General features: G+C 42.1%; 1 protein-coding gene across 1 annotated transcript in view; it reads left to right on the top strand.

Moving 5' to 3' along the window:
* The window catches only part of LOC149774342 (splicing factor 45-like), a 70,590-nt gene extending 57,868 nt beyond the window's left edge, over positions 1-12,722 (top strand). The window contains exon 13 of the mRNA XM_089945474.1: positions 11,859-12,722. Coding sequence (XP_089801600.1) covers positions 11,859-11,965 — 107 coding nt within the window. The 3' untranslated portion in view covers positions 11,966-12,722. The remainder of the gene's footprint in view (positions 1-11,858) is intronic.
* Positions 12,723-13,936: the final 1,214 nt, after the last annotated feature.

The following is a 13,936-nucleotide window of genomic DNA, read 5'->3' as shown; positions in this document are numbered from 1 at the left end:
TGGGATGTTAAGTGGCGTCAGTCCATAAAAAACCAGATTTTGAGCTCAGTGGATCTCCCTATTCAATCAGAACAGGGGAGTGGATACAGGTCATCTGGAAGGTCTTCAGGTTTTGTTCATCAACAGTCCTCTCCCCTCTTTATGGATGCAGTGTCAGATGGGGAGAAGGATGCCTTTCTACAACAGGGGATATGGTCACTCATAAAAAGAAACCCCCACAAAACAGGCAGTGGAGATTGCTCAAAGACCACAATTCCCAGGTTTTTATTCAAGGCTGTTTCTTTTTCAGAAAGCAGAAAGCAAGTTGAGAACTATCATTGACTGGAGTCACCTCAACCAATTCAAGATGGAGACAGCAAGTTCAATTTGCCTCTTCATTCACTATGGCGAGAATGCCATCAGTCTACATATGACTAACACATTTTCACATCCCTATGTGTCATAAACATTTTCTCTAGTTGGCTTACTGCAACACAGTTTGTCAGTTAAAAGTTCTTCCATTGGCCTCAACATCAGCCCTTGGGCTTTTACCAAGATTATGGATTACGTTGTTGCCCTGTTCCAATTAACATCATCTGCAATGATGGCAGCGTACCTGGACATCCTCACAAAATATATGTTAAGTTCTATTCTACCCAAGGCAGGAATGATCTCCTCTCTTTTAGATCATCCAGGCTTTCCACTGAACTGGGATAAGTCAGACCTCCATCCATCCCAGAATTTTGTCAATCTCGACGTGGAATTTTTAACCAACTGGAATCTGGTGCAACTTCCTTGTGTTTGCATAGTCAGAATCATAAAACTCATCGAGTCTGTTTCCAACAGGACTTGGATTTCTCCTTCAAATGCGTTCCTCGATCACATTAACATTAGGGATATAAGCCTGCTACCTCTCGAATCCAGCCCTGTTAAAAGATGAAAATTCGTCTTTTCTGTCTATCTCATATAGACCAAAGGGCAATAACTCTTGCCCCTTACCTCCCCTTGCCACCACCAGGTGTCACTAGTTTTTAAGCTTCGCTTGTACTGATAACACGTACATTATACCTCCAAACAATCCAAGCCATCTTAGCGTTAAATTGGACCATCCGAAGTTAAATTTGGATTTATTGCATTGGACAATCATTTTTCTACAGGTTGTACACGTTATTTTAACAATTTTTTCAAAATTGAGAGACTTTGTCACCCTTACGGATTTCGTATCCTGAAGACCATGTTACACACGCTATCGCTGAACTCGTGTTGTCAGTTAAGAGTTGACACTGACTAATTTTGCTTACTCCATTAGTAATGGTTGTGGTATTAGCGAATTAATAACACGCTGAATTGCTAATTTGTGCTTTGTTTTCTTTTCTTGTGTGGTTTCAGTAGAAATGTCAACCAAATGCATGAAATGCAAAAAGTTCAAAGCAAAAGAAGACAATCACGACTCTTGTATTGTATGTACCAAGTGTACATCATCTATACCATGCAGCGTGTGTAATACTTGGACAGAGCAAATGTGGGCTGATGTAGTCCAGAAGGCAGCAAAAGGGAGGGATAGACGGAATAAGTCAAAGAAAGATAGCATTGATGTCCTCAGTATACATCCAAAGACAGCCTCCATTGCGAGTATTGTGGGGGATGTTGGGGTCCCCCCTCCACCTAAAGTTCGTTGTTTGCAACCGTCAGCCACAGTAACATCAGCGGCAATGGAGGAAAATAATGTTGACAGGGTACAACAGTCCACCTTTGAACAGATGGGTCATTTGGTCCAGGAAACGATGATGCAGCTATTGACATCAGGCCAGATATTACCCTTATTTCCCTCGCTCACTTCTACAGCTTTTTCTGACTCTGGGGGGGAATGTTCCCCCAGTTATAGGCTGCCCAGTGGGCGTAAGTCCCCCCACATGTCCGAGCATGGCCTTCGAGCCTGTAAGTCAGGACGCATGTTTTTTTTACCGGATCCATCGGATCATTTTCATTATACAACCTCTATGTCACCGGCCGTCCAGCTGTCCCAGCATGGGGACCCTATTGCTAAAACGGTCCGACCAAATATGATTTATGGGGATCTTAGTGATAAATCCGTCTGTCAAGCTGTACCGCCGGCAACATACCAATACTATGGTGGAGATTTTAGTGAGAAATCTGTCCGTACAGCCAGGCCATTGGAGCAGCCGGTACCGGTGAAAGCAGGACCGTCGCCAACATTCAGGCCGACCACAAGCCAGACAAACCAGCCGGCAGGGCCGGCCATCCACATGTTCATGGCTTATCCACAAGGGAGAGTTAGTGACAGTGTCAAGGATGATGGAATCGCGTCATCTATGCCACCTGGTATGCTCTATCCAGAAATGCAAGCTATTCCAGAACACGACTCGGCACACAGTGAAGGTGACAAAACTCCTGCAAATCAGCCATACACAGATCCAACCATGGAACGGTCTGAGTTTGGCTTCAAGGCGGCAGTGGAAGAAATTTATAGGGTGATGGCAACTTCAGAATGCCCTCCACCTCCTACCGCCACTCAAGACTACAAAGTTAAGGCATCTGTAGATCTTGACAGGGAGGAAGAGACGCCGTCCTTCCGGCTCCTTCCCCAGTTGGCAAAAATTAAGGAGATCAGTGATCATCTGTCAGGACGAATAGGTGATCTGGGGAATGCTAAGGCATTCTTTTCAGAAAGCCAAGTACCAGCGACGTTCTCGTGTCGCTGGTACAAAACTCATTCAGACGCCTTCAGTACGGATCTTCCAGCCCTGGACAAAAATATGGCAGCAGTTCACATATCCGCTCCACTGTTTTGCAAAGTGGACAAAAATGTGTTCCATGCCATGTCAAAGCTAGTCTGGAACGTAGTCGCTACGTCTTCAATGTTAGACTTGGCTTCATTAGCCATTTTCCGACTCGAAGAAAAATCCGACAATGACCATGCTTGGGAAGCGATGGCCCGGATTGCTAGAGTTATTAACAGGGCAACTCGCCATTCCATGGCTAATGCGTTGACTGCTTCTGCCAACTTAGACCTGATACGACGTGACGCATGTCTGCGGTCCATGTCGCTCAAGCCCCATCATACTCTGGCTTTACGGATGACTCCATTTGGGTCGCCTTTATTCTTTGGAGGAAAAATTGAAGAAATTTGGAAGCAGGCAGCTCATGAACTGCCCCTCCAACTCGCCGCCCAACCCTCACAGGCGTTTAGAAAAAAATCCCTTGCCACAGCGGAGGGATGATTGGCGGACCAGGGACAAGGGATCCTTACAATCAAATGTGCAGTATAGATCCCAACCCAATGCCAGGAGAAAACAGTCTAATCAAGCTAGGAGGCAACCATACAGAGGCGGTAAGAAACAAAGTTTCTCCGTCTTCAAGCCTCCTAACTCTAAAAGTTGACATACCCTCCCCACCACCCGCGGACAGCCTACCTGTGAGCGGCCACCTCCTGCAATTTCAGGACCCCTGGACCACCTTTTTTCCTCAGAATGATTGGGTGATCCGGGTCATTTTGGAGGGGCTTCGGATTTCCTTTATCCAACCCCCTCCCCTGTCCTCCTCTCCCCTTTTCACGGACGTACCACCTGATCCGGAGAAGGATACCTTTCTACAACAGGAGATACGGTCGCTCATAGAAAAACAGGCGGTGGAGATTGTGAAAAAAGCCACAATCGCCAGGGTTTTATTCCAGGCTGTTTCTTATCCAGAAGGCAAATGGCAAGTTGAGGCCGATCATCAACCTGAGTCGCCTCAACCAATACATTTTACCACCGAAATTCAAGATGGAAATGGCGAGATCAATCCATCTTTCCATCTGGTGGGACGAGTATGCCGTCAGTCTAGATATGACCGACGCATATTTTCACGTCCCTGTCCACCCCGTGTCACGAAAATTTCTCCGATTCACTTACTGCGATGCGGTTTATCAGTTCCAGGTCCTGCCCTTTGGCCTCAACATCAGCCCTTGGGCTTTTACCAAGGTTATGGATTGCATCGCCACCCTGTTCCGCTCGACTTCATCTATAGGGACGGCAGTGTACTTGGACGACATCCTCCAGAAACATATGGTAAGTTCTATTCTGCTCAAAGGCAGAAACGATCTTTTAGCACTTTTAGAGCATCTAGGCTTTCTCGTGAACTGGAAAAAGTCCGATCTCTGTCCATCCCAGTGTTTTGTCCATCTGGGTATGGAGTTTCTCACCGATCTGAATCTGGTATGGCTTCCTCGCGCTCGCGTAATCCGGATCGTCAAACTCGTCGAGTCTGTTTCCAACAGGACGTGGATTTCAGCGAGAGAATTCTTGCAACTCCTCGGATTATTCAATGCGGCGGCGGACTTGATCCCACTTGGCCGTCTTTTTATGTGTCCCTTACAAATGACATTATTGGCACAATGGCTCCCCTTTTCAAGTCCCCTCAATCAAACAATAATGATCACGCCCGAGATACGATCATTCCTGCGTCAGTGGCACTACCCCGGTTGGCTGTCCACAGGGATTCCTCTGGAGATGCCCCAAGCGGAGATAATGGTATGTACCGACGCCAGTACCTACGGTTGGGGTGCCCACCTGTTGCCGGACTTCGCTACAGTCAGTGGCACGTGGGAGCCAGGGGAGAGGCCTCTCCACATCAGCCTTTTAGAAATGAGGGCTTTCATCAATGCCTTTCATTTCTGGAAGGATCAACTCTCAGGAAAAACTGTCCTCATTATGTCAGACAACTCTGTGGTGGTGACTTACCTCCTCAAACAAGGGGGCACCAAATCACGAGACCTGTGCATTCTGATCTGGCAGTTTCTACGTTGGTGCGACAACCTCCACATCAATGTACAAATCAGACACATTCCTGGCAGACTCAGTGTCTTGGCTGACACTCTATCCAGGAAAGGTCAAGTCATTTACATGGAATGGTCACTCCATCAATCAGTCTTTCTTCGGATTTGCACACTTTGGGGGCGTCCGATGATTGATCTTTTTTTGCAACAAGGTGGAATCGCAAGTTGCCCATCTTTGTCTCTCCGGTTCCAGACCCAGAGGCTTGGGCCGTGGACGCTCTGTCAATCAGCTGGGAGGGGTTGTGGGCATTCGCCTACCCTCCCACGGTTTTGGTACCGAAAATAATCCAGAGGTTAAGGGGTCAGAACTGTCGGATGATTCTGATTGCCTCTCTCAGAGGGAACAAGTCCTGGGTCACCGATCTACTCGATCTAGTGATAGATCTACCCAGGAAGATTCCAACCAGCCCAAATCTTCTCAAACAACCGCGGTCACGGGTGTTCCACCCCTGCCTGAAACGTCTTCTTCTTCACGCTTGGCTCTTGTCTGGACAGCCGTGCGAGACAAACAATTTAAACCTTCGATTGTGGAGAGAATCTCAAGAGCAAGAAGGCCCTCCACTCTGAAGGCTTGCGAGGGAAAGTGGCGTGTTTTCAGGGACTGGTGCCATATTAATAACATCATCCCTTTGAGTGTCTCAGTCCCTCAACTGGCTGACTTTTTTCTCTGGCTTTTCGAGGAGAAACAGTTGGCCCCAATTACTATCAAAGGCTACCGCTCCATGATATCAGACACATTCCGCCATCATGGTAGATGTGATATTAGGCATAACAAAGATCTATCAGATCTTTTAGCCAATTTTGATTTCAATCGACCAAAATCCCTCACCCTGTTTCCAAAATGGAATCTGTCCTGGGTTTTAACATGGCTCAATTCAGACAAATTTGAACCTTTAGCCCACACTTCGTTAAAGCTACTATCATACAAAACATGTTTCTTGATAGCCTTAGCTTCAGCATGCAGGGTGAGCGAGTTACATGCCCTTTCCAGTGACCCGAACTTTCTTCAGTTCAGATCAGATGGTTCGGTGGTCCTCCTGATGCAACCAGGCTTTGTAGCCAAAAATAGGTTACCATCCATTGGCAATCAAAGAATCGTTATTCGCTCTCTCTCTTCCATAGATAAGTCAAGAGCAACAGCCATGCCAGATCCTGTTCGTGCACTCAAGCACTATTTAAAACGCACAGAGGCGTGTCGGGACACATGTAAGCGCCTCTTTCTTCTGGTCAAAGCTGGTAAACGGGATATCACCCCTCAAGCCCTTGCTTCATGGCTCAAGTGGGTTATACGCTCAGCATACTCTGAGGTCTCACAAGATCAGAGTCGCCTCATGAAGATTACAGCTCATGAGATTAGAGCAATCTCGGCGAGCCTTGCATTCGAACACAATGTTTCGATCCGAGATAGAAGCTGTTGGCTGGCATGCAGAGTCAACCTTCTCCAGTTTTTATCTCAGAGATTTGGCTTCGCAGAGGCAAACCTTGAATCTGGTAGGTCCGGTGTCGGCAGCCCAGATGACCACCAGACCCATTTAAAACAATCAGCACAGCCTATCAGCTTCGCTGGATTCGCCAGTGAAATTTCATAGGTAAGAAGATTTCAATAACTATCTTCTTAACCGTATATAGGGGTCACATATCACGGGACCCTAGGCTGTGTTGCTGATGAAATTAGGAGAACGGATTATCTTTCAAATGGGGGAATCCAGCCATCATTCCCTAGAAGGTACCCGGGGTGGAGGTAGGATGCTCAGCATTCCCTCCTCCTATTACCTATTCTCCTAACATTAATGTGATCGGGGAATGTATTTGAAGGAGAAAGCCAATTTTTAGTAAATTATGTTTCTCCTAGAATACTTACCCGATCACATTACTTAAAAACCCTCCCAACCACCCCGCTGTGCGAGCATCCTCGTATAATATATATAGCTGAGCTTAAAAAACTAGTGACACCTGGTAGTGGTAAGGGGAGGTAACGGACAAGAGTTATTGCCCTTTGGTCTATATGAGAAAGACAGAAAAGACGAATTTTTGTCTTTTAGTAGGGCTGGATTCGAGAGGTAGCAGGCTTATATCCCTAACGTTAATGTGATCGGGTAAGTATTCTAGGAGAAACATAATTTACTACAAATTTGCTTTCAATAAGAGAGATTTTGCAACACCTTGGTTTATTCAATACAGCAGCAGACTTGATCCCACTCAGTTGTCTTTTATGTGCGGACATTGCGAGCACAATGGTGCCTCTTTTCAAGTCCCCTTAATCAAACAGCTATGATCATGCCAGAGATTGTATCATTTTTGTGTCAGTGGTGCAACCCAGGTTGGCTGACCATGAGAAGCCCAAGCAGAAATAAAGATAGGTACCAACACCAGTGCACATGGTTGGGATGCCCACCTGTTGCTAACCTTCATTACCATCATTGACACATGGGAGCAGGAGAATGGCCTCTAAATATCAACATTCAAGAAAAGAAGGCTGTCATCAATGCCTTTCTCTTCTGAAAAGATAGACTCTGAGGCTAAAACAGTCCTCATTTGGTCCGACAACTCTTTGGTGGTGACCTATCTCCTCAAACAGGGAGGCACCAAATCACCTGACCTGTGTTTTCTGATCTGGCAGTTTCATCCTTGGTGCAACAGTTTCCGTATCAACATACAAACAAGACACATTCCTGGCAGACTCATTGTCTTGCCCAATACTCTATCCAGAAGATGTCAAGTCCTTTACACTAAGTGGTCTCTATCAATTGGACTTCACAAGGATCGATGCACTTGGGGCTTGTCCAGTGATCAACTTCTTTGTGATGAGGTGGAATCACAAGGTACCAACCTTCATTTCTCCAGTTCCAGACCCAAAAGCTTGGGCCATGGATTGACTGTCAATCATTAAGGGCCACTGTGGACAATTTACCTCCCCTCCCATGGTGCTGATACTGAAAATATCCTTCACTCTGAAGGCTTATGAGGGAAAATGGCATGTGTTCAGGGACTGATGCCATACCACAATATTGTCTCTCTGCGTGCCTCAATCCCTAAACTGGCCAACTTTTTTCTCTGGCTCTTTGAAGAGAAATAGTTGGCCCTTATCTCTATCAAAGGCCTCTGCCCAAAGATATTGGACACATTCTGGCATCATGGCAGATATGATTGTTGGCATGACATAGATCTATCGGATCTGTTAGACCTTTTTCATCTCAATAGACCAAAATATCTCCCTCTTTCCAAATGGAAGCAATCATGGGTTGTAACATGGCTCAATTCAAATCCATGTTTTTAAAACCACTAACCCGCACTTAGTTAAAGTCACTATTGTACAAGTCATGTTTCTTGATAGCTTTAGCTTCCATATGCAGGGTAAGCGAGATGCATGACCTCTCTTTAGTTTAGATTGGAGGGTTTGGTGCTTCTTTTGACACAACCAGGCTTGTAGCCCAAAATAGGTTGCTCTCGGTAACCAAAGAGTCATCACATGCTTGCTCTCTTCCATAGACAGGTCAAGTGTGTGTGTGATTTGGATTTTTATCTTACCTTTAATGATTTTTCAGTCATATCGCTACGATGTCTGCAGTGTGGCAGTTTATAGTGATGTCTAGCACTGGGGCATCATGCCGCAGACATGTAGAATCATGTCCCACACATTATCCTGACACCAGGCCAACTGGTCAAGAACAGCAGCCATGCAAGGTCCTGTTCACGCTCTCAAGCACTACTTGAAACAATCAAGTCATGGCATGCTCAAACCTTTCTTCCTTTCGGTTTGAGCCAGAACACAGGATATCGCCATCAAGCCCTTGTTTCGTGGCTGAAATGGGTTATATGTTTGGTGTACTCTGATGTTTCACTTTATCAGAGTCACCTCACAAAGATTACCGCTTAGAAGCTTCAAGCCATCTCTGTCATTCTTGCATTCAAATGCAACATTTCAATCAAAGATATAATAGAGACTGTTGGCTGGCATGCAGAGCAAACCTTCTCGACCCTTTATCTTAAGAGATTTAGCATTGCAGAGGCAATCTTGAATCTGATAGGTTCAGTGGTGGCAGCACAGATGGCCACCAGACCCAACTGGAGCAATGAACACAGCCTGTTAGCTTTGTTGGATTTGCCCGTGAAGTTTTGTAGGTAAGAAGATTTCAGTATTCATCTTATTAACCATATGTTAGGGTCACAAGTCAGGTGACCCCAGGCTGTATTGCTTATGTAATTAGGAGAATGGGTGATCATTCACATGGGGAATCCAGCTATTCTTCCCTAGAAGGATACCTGCAGTTCAGCTTGGATACTCAACATCCCCTCCTTATATTACTTATCCTCCTTACATAATGTGATTGGGGAACATATTTGAAGGAGAAAGCAAATTTTTAGGTAAATTATGTTTCTCTGAGAATACCCGATCACATTACTTAAAACTGTCAGTTTTCATTTACTGACAGACTGTAAAATGTGTTTCAAGTCTTGAAAGTTAACATTCTGTCTTGAAAGTTTACATTCTGAACATCAAAGTCTGTAAGGAGCTGACTTATTCTTTTCATACAGGGGCCCCGAGTGGCCGAGTGGTTGAAAGCACTCTCCGTTATGGATCACTGCCATCTCACCTCTGTCTGCCTGGGTTCAAGTCTTGGATTCAGCCTATGTGGGTATGTGAGAAAGCTTGCCAGTAGCTTCTCGTGGGTCGGTGGTTCTTTCCGGGGTTTTCCCGGGTTCTTCCTCCACCATTAATACTGGCCGCCATGTATAGCCTATCGCGTGCTGAAAAATGGCGTTAAACCATACAACAACTTTTCATACAATTGTAGTCACATATCTCTGCTGACTTGGGTCAGTGATTGTCAGCAACAGTACAGCAAAAGAAGGAGAAGTGGCTGATTTTGTTGATGGTTTGCAAATATTTGATATTTGATTCAATATGAAACAATGCAAATGGAAGCACTGCTTTTTCTGTTTTATGTACATTAATCTAAGCACTCACTTTCTGCTTCATTCTGTTTGCGTTGAAGAATCCGTAATTATGGCACAGTGATCGATAAGATCATATTTTTTTAAACAGTACTGATAAATCGATGCCATTTCCCAGTACATGTGCTGCAGATGAAGACAAACATGACATTACAATTTTAAGGGATTAGTTGTCAATGGATTTTTTGCCTTCCACATATTTCAAATTCAAGCACAGAGAAATCAAAAAATACTGCAAAGAAATTAAGAACCAAGGAGTGCAATCAAACCTTGGTAGAAGACTTTCCATGGCACAGAAAAGAAGAGTGAAGGAAAAGCAGAATTATTCTGCAAAGTGTGTGATAAAACTAAAACAGTAAATAGATTTACAAAAGGATCTAAAAACTATCAACGATCAGCACAGGTTCACCATCAAAACAGTTCAAGCCATATAAGACATATTCCACTGGAAAAATGACTGGACTCTGATCTGACAGAGTGATATAGTCATGGAGGTACTTTTGCATGAAAACAATCCTTTCCTCATGTATAGTCATTGTGCAGCTCATTGTATAGCACTTGCTTCGCAAGATTAATCTAATTCTGTACAATAAATTGCAGATTACAAGAATACAGCCAAGCAAGTCTGCAAATTTTATCAGTATTTGGCAGCAAGCAACCAGCGCTTAAAGAAACTGCACAATATTTTGAGCGTTCAAGATTTTGTAAATCTTAAGCAGCCTTATTCTGTGAGAAGAGCTGTTGAATCTCTGATAGAAACATGGTCAGAAGTTGTTCTCAAGCTTAAAGAATAAGCCCAGTGACAAGAACAATACCGTTGCCAAAGGACTCATGCAAAATATACAGATGTTTTCCTTCTTAGTGATCACGACATGCTAACTGGCATTTTGACAGTCATGAACAGACTGAATCTAGTTCTAACAGGGACATCAAGCTGACAAAGCACCCAAATCAATTTCCGTGCTCATGAGCTGATGAGAACGGATTTCATTCAGAATCTCACTGAATGCATGTTTTCCAGAGATCAACATAGACATTATCACGGATATCAAAGCTATGTTGAATGTTTCCCGTTTCCCAGACAGAGCAGCTGCATTGCGTGATTACATCAATGAATGCTCTTACACAGGCTTGAAGTTGGACGACAAAGGACATCACCAGGCAGGCAGGATCAACCTGCAGCACTAAATGAAGCAGAACTAAGAAATGAATTTCACCAAATGAAAACAACCTGCAAAGGACATGGCTAGCTAAACTTTGGTTTGCCATGCTAGACAATGATCAAAGACTATTGTGACATCTTTCCGTAGCTTGGTATACGTAAAGTTTATGGGATTGGCAATTCCAGTAACCAGTGCACCAACTGAACATGGTTGCAGTGCAAAAAATTGAATAAAAACTGACACAAGAAGTTGTTTAAAGGAAGAATGGTGTCCAGACTGATCTTAATAGCAACAGAAATTCCTGGTTTGTCCAGTTTTCATTTCAATGGGCAATTCCATATTTCAATTCCATTTATTAGCATCAACACTAAATCACTTGCACTGGGACTTGAAAACCATCACTGATATTCTATGAGTTGTGAAATGAATGCTTGAATATTGAGGTATTTCTTTGTTATGGAGTTTATATATATTTATATATATATATATATATATATATATATATATATATATATATATATATATATATATATATATATATATATATACCATTGTTGCTTTTATTTACTCTTGTTGAAAACAAATTAATAACACGTTTGTTTACTGAGGGACTGGCTAGGTTAGAATTTGATGGTTTCTAATTTATAGATGACTGAAAGTCATGTGATTTATCCATGATGAAGTTGAAGGCTTTCATTCACACCAAGTCACTAAAACTAAACGTTTCACACAATGCATGGAAACATCTTAACAGTTTATAAGTGAACTCTGAACCAAAGTTGTTAATCGTGTGTGGATTAAATTGGTGACGATCAAAGATGATATTGAAATAGGATTACTCTTTAGTTTGTTGCATAGAAAATTGCAAATTTTATCCTATCAGTAACTCGGTAAAATTTACATCATCATCTTTTCTTTTTCAGCCATAATAGATCTTAATGGTCGTTTTTTTGGTGGAAGAATAGTGAAAGCCTGTTTCTACAATTTGGACAAGTTCAGGAGACTAGATCTTGCAGATGAGGTTGATTAGGGTTGATACTCATCCAAGTCTCTGATGGACATTTTAGAGTTCCTGTAAATTGTATTCCCACGGTCATTCAGTAATGGCTGTCTAGGAGACCTGTTCCACCCTTACGGATCTTACCAGAGACTAATAGAATCTACGTGGGGGTTGGCACAAAGATTACAATTTTCTTGCACCTTATACATTGAATTTTTCTCATCCATTTGTTTCATCAACTAGGGAAAATATCCATGTGTGTTCTACCATGTTACTTATTTGCACTAATTGTAGACTTGAATTTGTGTTGAACATAATGGTGATATTAAACATCTTAACAGTATTATACAAGGATCACCAGACAAATGTCCTGAAGCAACCAGATCAAGACGAGAAGAGTAAGGATCATAAATCCACAAGAATTCTGTCTCATTGGTGAGAAAAAGTGATAAAACAGGCAGATAGATTGTTGGACTTGATACAAATGGACTTCATTGTGTCAATCATTACAAATGTGTCTATTTCCATGAGTTTCTACTCAGAATGTACACAGTTGTTTTTGATCGTGGTATAATAACTAATGCTTTTAGTCGGTCATTTGAGTTTTTGGACACTCAGATTGACTATATTTTTCTGTGGGAAAATGTCTAGGTTACTGTATATAAATTTTGATTCAAAGCTTATATAATGAACTATTGTACTTTTTTATATCAATATTTCTTTGTAGTAATTAAATACTGTATGTTCATGTAAGAATATTTTGTCAAATGAAAGAGTAGAAAATGTAGCTGAGCATTTTTACTGATTCCTTTATATTTCTATATGTGCTTTCTTTCATTTTGAATATTATTACAGCAGTCTCATCTCCCTATTTTTCTCTTTAGCTCACCAGGCCATAGGGCCAAGTGAGCTTTCAGTAGGGCCCTCCATCTGCTGTTTACTGTCCTTTGGTGTCCATCTGTCAACAGTTGCTTCTTATCACTCTGGAATCTTTATTTCTGATCCGATTTCAGTCATACTTGGAATATGGTTTTATATCATCAAAATATCTGACAAGTTTAATGATGAATGAGATCCATGCATATTAATGAATATACATGAAAACATTAATAATAGGCACATTCCACTTTAAATAGTATCGGATACACACAATACGAAAAGAAACGCTTGTTAAATTGATATACAGCTAAAAAAAATAATTGATCTTTTTGACCATTTGTCCCCTGACAATAATACAAGGAAAGCAGCAAAACATGTGCACACAGAATAGCACCACACATCAAAGGGAAAATCATCTTTGAACAAAAAAAAGACCTTAGGTGCAAAGGTCAGAAGAAAGAAATACAGTCTCAGATAAGGTGCTTTGATGAGACAATGAATTACTAACATCAAAATGTTATTCCACACTAACATAATCTAACAAATTCTTAATACACACATAACTAATACACATCGGACAGGGAGAAGACATAATAATCACCACAGTTACCAAATTAAGAGTATTTACATGAAAACGAACAAGTGTATCCCTTTCAAAAATGCACATTCATGCACACATGAGACAAAAAAACAACTATCTTTGGGTCTTTTATCCTTTTTTAATTAAAGAATATATACTAGAATGATTAATTCAGTGTCCATTGCCTGACCACATCACAGGGCTTAAAACAATGTAACAACATACATACCATACGTAATAGTAGATATCAGTATTGCACAATTAGACCTTAAGGGCAAGAGCCACAAAATAGGATTTTGTCTCCAACAGAGATGTACAAGGAAACTCGCACAAATGAATTGTATATGCCCTAAAGATCCAAAAGTTGTAATTTGACAAAATATTTAGATATAGACAATTAAAGTACATCACCATATTTAAAACAATGAACAGCTCCAATTAAAATTCTGTTTTATGCATTAGGTACAATCCAACGCACAAAGTCCCAGCCAGTAAAAATATGATGGAACAAGACTGATGTTCCCCACAAACAAGTCCTACAA

Source organism: Sinohyriopsis cumingii, unplaced genomic scaffold, assembly GCF_028554795.1.
Source record: "Sinohyriopsis cumingii isolate HCF-2022 unplaced genomic scaffold, ASM2855479v2 utg000349l, whole genome shotgun sequence".
NCBI classification, from domain to species: Eukaryota; Metazoa; Mollusca; class Bivalvia; order Unionida; family Unionidae; genus Sinohyriopsis; species Sinohyriopsis cumingii.
Note: the sequence above shows the minus strand (reverse complement) of the source record. Positions and strands in the feature narration are given on the sequence as shown.